Source organism: Mandrillus leucophaeus, unplaced genomic scaffold (assembly GCF_000951045.1).
Source record: "Mandrillus leucophaeus isolate KB7577 unplaced genomic scaffold, Mleu.le_1.0 Scaffold23, whole genome shotgun sequence".
Classification (NCBI taxonomy): Eukaryota; Metazoa; Chordata; class Mammalia; order Primates; family Cercopithecidae; genus Mandrillus; species Mandrillus leucophaeus.
In genome coordinates, this window is record NW_012102365.1 from 761,616 (window position 1) to 771,008 (window position 9,393).

The 9,393-nt window shown below is 49.8% G+C and overlaps 1 protein-coding gene across 1 annotated transcript in view; it reads left to right on the forward strand.

Annotated features, from left to right (window-relative positions):
- The window catches only part of LIN28A (lin-28 homolog A (C. elegans)), a 24,619-nt gene continuing 15,226 nt past the window's right edge, over positions 1-9,393 (forward strand). The window contains exons 1-2 of the mRNA XM_011981647.1: positions 1-141; positions 600-796. Coding sequence (XP_011837037.1) covers positions 111-141; positions 600-796 — 228 coding nt within the window. The 5' untranslated portion in view covers positions 1-110. The remainder of the gene's footprint in view (positions 142-599; positions 797-9,393) is intronic.

Genomic DNA, 9,393 nt, shown 5'->3' on the forward strand with positions numbered 1-9,393 from the left:
GGGGGAAGATGTAGCAGCCTCTTCTCCGAACCACCCCTTTGCCTTCGGACTTCTCCGGGGCCAGCAGCCGCCCGACCAGGGGCCCGGGGCCACGGGCTCAGCCGACGACCATGGGCTCCGTGTCCAACCAGCAGTTTGCAGGTTCGAGCTCGGGACTTAGCTGGGACACCTTAGGAGGCAGGGGCGGCCAGGAGCCACGTAGAAGGAAGGTGGAGAACTGACTCCAAGGCTGCCCAAAGGACCCCAAGACGGTGCGGCCTCCTTCTTCATAGGGCCGTCTCTGGAGCAAGGAACCTTGGTGTTCCAGTGGCGTGCGCGCCAGACTACGTGGGTGGATGGAGGGGAGAGGTTTGTCTCGCCATGAGTCTCCGGGAAACGCATTGTGGGAAGAGGAGCAAAACTTTCGGGGCACCACTGTCCCGGTGTACGCTAGGGGAGCGCGGGAGGCGACCGGGATAGGTTTCTTCTGTTCCCTGGTAGCTGCCCCCTCCTGACTGTCCACTTACGGGGTTGGACACTCGGGTCTCCCTGCCTGGAGCCCGAGACCGCCTTCCGATTCCTTGCACCCTAGCTGAGTGCCTGGCCCTCCCTCTCTCTAGGTGGCTGCGCCAAGGCGGCAGAAGAGGCACCCGAGGAGGCGCCGGAGGACGCGGCCCGGGCGGCGGACGAGCCTCAGCTGCTGCACGGTGCGGGCATCTGTAAGTGGTTCAACGTGCGCATGGGGTTCGGCTTCCTGTCCATGACCGCCCGCGCCGGGGTCGCGCTCGACCCCCCAGTGGACGTCTTTGTGCACCAGGTGAGACTGATTCCGGTAACTTTGTCCAGGGAAGGGCGTCTAGGCGCACGTATCCACGGGTGGGCTCCGAGTTCGCTGTTGAATTGAGGGCCTTCGGGAGCCCTCATTATGCGTCCCTGTCTTTGCTTCGGCACCCCAATTCTGAGTCCCTGTTAACTATCTCGGGGGGAGTAGTTGGAGGCAGCACCAATTATCAGCACCCCCGCCCCCTTCCGGGAACCCCTCCGGCTCACCACGTGTCTATTACCTCTTTCCCCTGGGAAGGGGTAGGGGGCAGGGAGGTGACCCCATGTGGCAGAAACTAAGGTTGTATTGTGCTTGCCGGTGGGGGGAGGGCGAGCAGGACGGCCAGGGAAGCACATGCCGGGCCTGAGCCGGGCGCCCAGCGCCTCCAACGTCTGAATGGAGCTCAGAAGGCGGGAGAGAGTGAGGGCAACTGGCTACTGGACCCAAGGGGCATAAAGCCGAGAAGTCAGCCACATCCCCTTTTTAATGCAGACCTCACCTGGCTGGTCACTAAAAACTGGGTTTGGCCGATCCCTGAAGGATCCACATGGGAGCTTGTAAGCTCAGGACTGGGGTCTTTGCTGTCCACTTCCCGTGAAGAAGGAAAACCCAAGGAGACCTGGCCTTCCTTACATTCCTGGGCCAGGCTGGGAGGGAAGTGGATAGGTCACAACCCCAAGTTCTCAGTTAAAGCAGGGCAGCACAGTAGGGGGTGAAATTCAGTGTCGCAGGGCAGGGGGTGGAGGGAGGCTGGCCTCTGGACCTATTCTCCGCTTGGCATTTATGGCCCCAGACAGCCATTGATTACTGTCTCAACATTCCTGGCCTCAAACAAGAAGCCAGAGACTTCAGGTCTCCCTCCTCCCAGGCTTCCCCTTCCTGAATGTCCTAGAGGCATTCTGGTGGTCCTGGGCCACCAGCTACCCATAAAGACCATGGAAAGGAAGTTGCTTGCTGCCTGTGGCCCTTCCATCTTTGGAGGTTTGCGGCTGGATCTGGAAAGAAGAAATTGCTAATCCCAGATCGTGTAGGTTGACACCCAGGCCGGGCAGGGAGGGGTTACTTAAGGGAGGTTGGCTTTAGGAGGTGTGGGGGAGGGGAAAGGAGGATGTGGGGATTAAGGGTTGGAGCCTGAGGGATGGCATTCTTGGGGGGAGGGGTGGGGAAGGGAGATGCTGGATGGACTAGTTGGAGGCAGCAGGGACATCTTTGAGCACAGCCTTCAGTGAGGAACAAACCAGGGGAATAGATGCAGAGAGATGGGGAGCCACTACTTAGTGTTGGGGCCATGGGGTCCGTGGGCTACTTGAACATCTGCCAAGAGGACCTGTAGCAGGATACTGAGCTGACCCCTTGCAGCCCCCCCAACCCCCCATTAGACAGCTAGTTTCCCACTGGTGGCTTTTCTCCCTTCTCTGTCTCATTTACATATGTGAATGATAACCCACAGGAAGTAATTGTGGGAGAAAGAAGGGAATTGGCCTCTTTAGATCTATTAAATCACTTTATTACAGGAACCAGCTTTGAATGGCCCTCCTCAGCAGGGTAGCAAGCCTCCCCCACTCTCCCATTTATCTGATCACAAAGAGATTAAAATCTTTCCTGGTCTGGGGACTGGACAGCTCCCCCAACTTTGGGAGGCTGGAATAAAAGAGTCAGACCCAACGTTTCCTCATCTCCCATCCAAAGGCTGCCAGATAGGGAGGGGCTGAGGGGAATGTATCCCCTCATCTTTTGGGTTCCTTGGTGATATACATACCCCAAGGAAGGTGTTTTTTTGTTTGGTTTTGTTTTTTGAGCAAATGGGGACTTGGGCCTAGCAGGCTTCACCTCAGGATCTAGAGCAATTGGGAAACTATTGGATGGCATAGAGCATGCATTGCGTCTACACTACTGGGTCAGATGTACTGGCTTGGAAATACTGTGGATTTCAGGCTCTTGGAACATCCAGGAACCCACAGTTGAGTAAGTTGTCAAGAGGGAGCTGAGCTGGAAGAGAACTAAGAATTTGTCTCTCTAATCCCCAGCTCTTCCCATTCTACTCAGAAAGCACAAAGATGGGTGGAGATTCCCTGAACTTTTACCTGGTAGCTCTGATAATGGTAGCATGCCGGCAGGGCTTGGGTCAGGGGTCCTCCAACTCCACCTTAGCGGTAAGTTAGATTAGTGATTCCGGTCTTTGCACTTGTTTTTTGTTTTTTGGTTTTTGGCTTTTTTGAGATGGAGTTTGGCTCTTGTTGCCCAGGCTGGAGTGCAATGGCATGCTCTCTGCTCACAGCAACCTCCACCTCCCAGGTCAAGCGATTCTCCTGCCTCAGCCTCCCGAGTAGCTGGGATTACAGGCATGTGCCACTATGCCCGGCTAATTTTTTGTATTTTTAGTAGAGTCGGGGTTTCTGCATGTTAGTCAGGCTGGTCTTGAACTCCCGACCTCAGGTGATCTGCCCGCCTCAGCCTCCAAAAATGCTGGGATTACAGGCGTGAGCCACCGCGCCTGGCCCTTCTGCACTTGTGGTTAGAAATGACTCTCTGGAAATGTAATGGTAAAGGAATTTAGTAAACACAGGATAAATTGTTTACTGGGGGAGGAAAGTGTTTCCGAAGTAGAGAGTAAGAAATCTTTAACAAAACTTCCCATTCTTTGGCTGCTGGGGTTGGGCACCCTGGGGTTAGGGTGGGCTGGTGGGAAGGTAATTGTCCTAAGATAGCATCTACCAGAGGGAGGGGGTCAGGGAGCCCTTTTGCAAGTAAAGAAGAAGGGGGAAAGGCAATTTAAAAGCATTTTCTTTTCCCTTCCAAAGTTGGGGTTATTAGGATCCCAACGCCCTATTAACTAATGTTCTTATGCTCTCTCCCAAATGCTGTAATATCCTCTTCAAGAGTAGATAAGTAGGGGAAAAAGCCCACCCCCTAGCCAAAAACTAAACAAAACAACAACAAAACACAAAGCAAAGAGATTTCTATAACAACTCTTCAGGTACACATCTTTAGATTTAGAAATCTGCCTGTCTCTAGAGTTAGGGAAATAGATAGCAAGCCCTTAAATGAGTTTCTCGATCTCAGCACTATTGACATGTTTTGAGCAGGATAATTTGTTCTGGGGAGTCTGTCCTATGCATTACAGGATGTACCGCAGTGTTGCTGGTCTCTACCCGCTAGAGGCCAGTTGCATCTCAGGTGTGACAATCAAAAACATCTCCATACATTTTCAAATGTCCCCTTGGAGTCAAAGTCTCATCCCTGCTTGAGAAACATAGTTATACAGGAAAGCTGGAGCAAGAAGCTAAACTGTCAACTATTTCCCTGAGATTCATCAAGAATTCAAAAATCCTCATTTTGGGCCATTTTAAGAGTTTTGGTGTAACTCATGTTTCCTGTGGTTCAATTTGCAAACTCTCAAGATTTATAAAAATTTGGAAATAAGGAAAACTCCCTGCTTTCCCATAGTTCCTCAGGATCCAGATATGTTTAAATCTCAAATATGTTTAAATTGACTTTCTGGCTAAAATGCTGTATTAGAAGACTAGGAGTCAAAAGAAAAGCCCAGATTTGACCAAGGGACCAAGTTGGTTTAGGAGAAAAAGTTTTTAATACCTAGACGAACTGCTGAAATTGCCCTGAAGCCACGTGGCCTGCTTTTTCTGGAAGCCGTGAGTGAGGAGGTGGTAAGAGCAATCTTACTCAGGGTCTAGGTTAGGACTGCTGGGTTTGGTGGCAGGGTTGTGGGGGTGGGTGGGGAAATATACGAGATCTTTCCTCCTGGTTTGTAACACTGCACCTCTGATTGCTCACCTCGTGTCTAGTTATTGATGTACTGCTCTTATACCCTTCTCTATGTAACCCATAGGCTCTTTGAAGGGAGAAACTTAGCTGCCTGGTTAATTTTCTAGTATGCACTCGGTGGGCTGAGGAATGAATAAGAAAAGGGGCATCTTGAGGACCTTGGTGAATCAGAAGTACACTTAGCAGTCTGAGGTCCATGTCGGCAGAGATCTTTCGCTTTCTGGGCTGGCTATATGGCCTGGGCACAACATGGAATATGGCCTGGGCACAACATAGCACTATGAAAGTTTGTGGAATGAATGTCAGTAGATCACAACTCTGAGCCCAGAGATGTTCCTCTCTTTTTTGTTGATAGAGTGGAAGCCACAGATTTAGTGGCCATCCATGAGTTATTTCTGTCCTAATAGGAAAAGGCAGCTTAAAAATAAATTAACTTGATTTTTCAGAAAATTGGTAGAGAGGTAGGAAGGTTCCTGAACACATGGTGGAATCTTCTGGGGTCCTCTTCTTTCTGAGACATGCTTCTAGACAATGTCTTTTATTTTTATTTTTATTTTTTGAGATTGAGTCTTGCTCTGTCACCCAGGCTGGAGTGCAGTGGCACGAACTCGGCTCACTGCAACTTCCGACTTTTGGGTTCAAGCAGTTCTCCTGCCTCAGCCTCCCAAGTAGCTGGGATTACAGACGTACACCACCATGCCCAGCTAATTTTAGTATTTTTAGTAGAGATGGGGTTTCACCATGTTGTCCAGGCTGGTCTCAAACTGGAGTGATCCACCTGCCTGGGACTTGCAAAGTGCTGGGTGGCATGAGCCACCGTGCCCGGTGACAGTGTAAAGTAAAGGCTGTGACACCATCCTGAACAAAGCTTCAAATATGGGAAGTTTCTACCCTGTGGTTGTTGACACTGCTGCCTGCCTTACAAGTGGTTTTCAGTTACATTCACCATGGCCATTTAGTGTCTTTAACATTGCTAATCACATTCTACTGGAATTATTGTTTTTGGAGTAACTGCCCTAGGTAAAACTACATCTCCTCTCTTCCTGCAGGCATGAGTATCAACCACTGGCCACATAGTCAGAGTGGGAGGTCGAAGGAGTTGGGGGAGAATACACAGTTGATAGAGACTTATTTAACATGATCTCAGCATGGAGGTTTTTTTGTTGTTGTTTTGTTTTGTTTTTGAGACGGAATCTCTCTCTGTTACCCAGGCTGGAGTGCAGCGGTGTGGCCCCGGCTCACTGCAACCTCCGCCTCCCGGGTTCAAGCGATTCTCCTGCCTCAGCCTCCCCAGTAGCTAGGATTACAAGCACCTGCCACCATGCCCGGCTAATTTTTTGTATTTTTAGTAGAGACGAAGTTTCACCATGTTAGCCAGGTCTCGAACTCCTGACCTCGTGATGATCCGTCCGTCTAGGCCTCCCAAAGTGCTGGGTTTACAGGCGTGAGCCACCGCGACTGGCCCAGCGTGGAGTTATTTAATTTAGACAAGACTTGACTTTTCTAAGCAGTATTCTTTTCTAAGCAGTAGACTGTAAGAACTGAGTTTCTGGCCTAAAAGTCTAGGAACCTTTCATTCTTATCCGCGATAGAGCAGGTGGTTGGGTGGGGCCAGGGTGGGACGTGGAGGATGAGATGACTGCCCTAAGGAGCTGTGGAGGATAAATCTACCTGGACACTTGTTCACAGCCCAGACCAGGTAGCTAGCTACTCAGTACCTCCTGGTATAGGCGCCCTCGGGCTTACCTTTGGCCAGACAGGCTGAGCAGCGCCATCTGGTGGAGAACTCCAGGCAGGAACTACACGGCCTGGCTGTGGCTGAGCAGAGGGGATCAGAGGGATTGGCTGCCTGAAGCCTTCGGTTCCAGACACCCCTTTCACCACCCTCCTTGACACACACACACCATCAAATAACTGCTTCTGGGAGAACCGGTTGGTTTCCTAACCCTTACCATATCTTACCTCCAGGAATGAAGCAAGATAGGGATGTGACACCACAGGACTGAGTCACTATAATTACTTTAATCAGATGCTTTTTTAAACGTAGCTGCTAGAAAGTTTTCAATTATATATGTGACTTGCATCATATTGAATTGCATTGGCGAGAGTTAGGCCAGCTGCATTCAGCTCAGCTCTTGCCTCGTACTGCAGCTTTAACGAAGGTGCTTATTAACCCCTCTGACTCCATGTCCTCATGTTGTAACATGAGGGTCTTCATAACACCCCACTGCACCAGTTTGATACAAGGGTTAAGTGAGTTGCAACTTGTAAAGTGGTTAGAATGCCACTTAGCCTACAGTAAGCATCAATTAGTAACAGTTATTTTGCATAGTACATAGACATTCGACAAATGATTGTGCAAGCTAGGAACCTAGAACTGAGGTAGAGACTTGCACTATGGAATCTTCGGCTGGAATGGCCTGGAAGAAGAGCTGGAATAGCCTCTTGCAGAAGAGCCAAGAACCCCAGCTTTAATCTGCACAACTGTAGCAAGTACCCTGAAATTCTGTTGCCACTTATGTAGAAAGAGGGACACTTAGGTTCCTGCGTGGTTTGTTGTTGTTGTTGTTGTTGTTCATACTTTTTTTTTCTTTTATAATGTTTTGTTTTGTTTTTAACTCCACATTTCCTAAGTGACCCCTAAGGCTCATTCTATCTCTAACCTTGTAAAGGCATAAATTGATGCTGAGATGAGGTACTTGGTGTGGGCTGTATAGGGTAAGGCAGGCAATTACTGAGGTATTAAGAAGGGATCAGAAGGCCTAAGTACTTTAACTGGAGAGCTTCCTTCCCTGCCATCAAAAAAAGAAAAAAATGCTTTCTGTTGTCTGATGCCACATTCCCCAACACAGTAGGCCCAGGCAGGCTCCCCACTGTCCTAACTTGAAGAAATTGGGAAAGGATGACGTGAGTCATGCCTCCTCTCCTCCTCCCCTTTAAAACAATTTATCTGAATCAATAATTGAGGATTGGACTGAAGAGACCCAAGGGGAGGTGGTTCTGTTTGGTTCTATCCATTAAGTGGGCAGTGGGCAAGCCAGAGAAGGGAACATGGCTGCTGATGGTGACTTTGGCAAGATTGCCTGGGGAAGGAAGGATTTTCTACATCTAGTTCTCTTACCGTGACCATAACCCCAACATGGAGAGGAAGGAAGAAACTGTTGAATGTGGGGAGGAGGGAGAGGGGGATACAAGAGGGATCTGTGCCTTGGAACTCCAGGAATCTGACCACCAGAACCAGCCAGTGTCAACTCTTTGTTTCCTGGGGCTGGACTCTATTGGGGGAGCTCAGGCCATGCCCCTCCCCCCAAGGTCTTTTCTTTTTGGAGGGGGTGGGGAAAGGGGCGGGGCCCTGCTTTGTGTGTGGTTGGGGGTGGAATGGGGGTGGTACAAGAATTTCAGGCGCTTTTCAGATGCAGGCCCTGGGAGGCTGGCTCTGTGGGGCTGCACGCTGATTACCTATCTGATAAGAGAGGAATTCAAACTATGTGTTTTAGAAAGGGGCGGGGGAGGAGGGCAGGGAGCCACCCCTGGAGACCACCGGTTTAAATCTTGGCCAGCCGGTTACACTGAGATGCCTGCAGGGGTGGGGGTTCACTCTGTAAAAGTCTTAGACCTCAGATCCTCCAGGGATGCAGTGAGTGACCTGAGAGGACTAGTCAATTTCTTGTTGCATGTCCCCACTTAAAGATCCTCTTAAAATAAGCCTATGAGGTGTCCATAGAAGAAGGTGTTACTCTCCAGTAAACTGGGGCTCAGAGAGGGGATAGTCTTCTGAGTTTCTATAGCTAGTTAGGATAAAACCAGATGCTTGGCACTTAGTTCTCTCTGTTAACCCGCCCCATCCAGTCTGAAGAGGTTGATAATTGCCACTCCCTGAGGATTTATGTGTGGCAGGCGAAGTGCTAACTACTTCTCATGCATAAAACCTCACAGCACTACCATAAAATTAGTATTTACTCCATTTTATAGATGATTAAAGAAAGGAGGGAACAGGCCCTCAGACTCAATCAACCCTTGTTCCTAACCATTTGCCTCCTGAATCACAGCTAGAACTAAGAGTGTCCCAGCCTAACACAGGCTGGGCAAGCGAGTGAAGCTGGAATTGCCTGGGTCCAGAAGGCTCTTGGTCTGGCTCCTCTAAGACCTCCCGACTCACCCACTAATTGCATCTCTTGTCCCACCCAGCTCAATAAAAAATAAGTCAAATCTAATTATAATTTTAATTTTTTGAGATGGATTCTTGCTCTGTCACCCAGGCAGGAGTGCAGTGGTGCAATCTCAGCTCACTGCAACCTCTGCCTCCCGGATTCAAGCGATCCTTCTACCTCAGCCTCCCAAGTAGCTGGTACCACAGGCACATGTCACCATGCTCAGCTAATTTTTGTATTATTTTGTAGAGAACAGGGTTTTGCCATGTTGCCCAGGCTGGTCTCCAATTCCTGAGCCTCAACCTCAGGATCCACCTGCCTCAGCCATCCAAATTGCTGGGATTACAGTTGTGAGCCACCATGCTCAACCTTACAAATTTAAGTTTAATCTCAGGGTGGTTACTGTGCAACAGCAAGAGAGATATTGCACCCGGCCCGCAATATCATCTTAAAACAAAAATTTGGCCAGGCACAGTGGCTACGCCTGTAATCCCAGCACTTGGGGAAGCCGAGGTGGGCGGATCATGCGGTCAGGAGTTTGAGACCAGCCTGGCCAATAAGGTGAAAGCCCGTCTCTACTAGAAATACAAAAATTAGCAGGGTGTGGTGGCGTGTGCCTGTAGTTCTAGCTGCTCCGGAGGCTGAGGCAGAAGAATC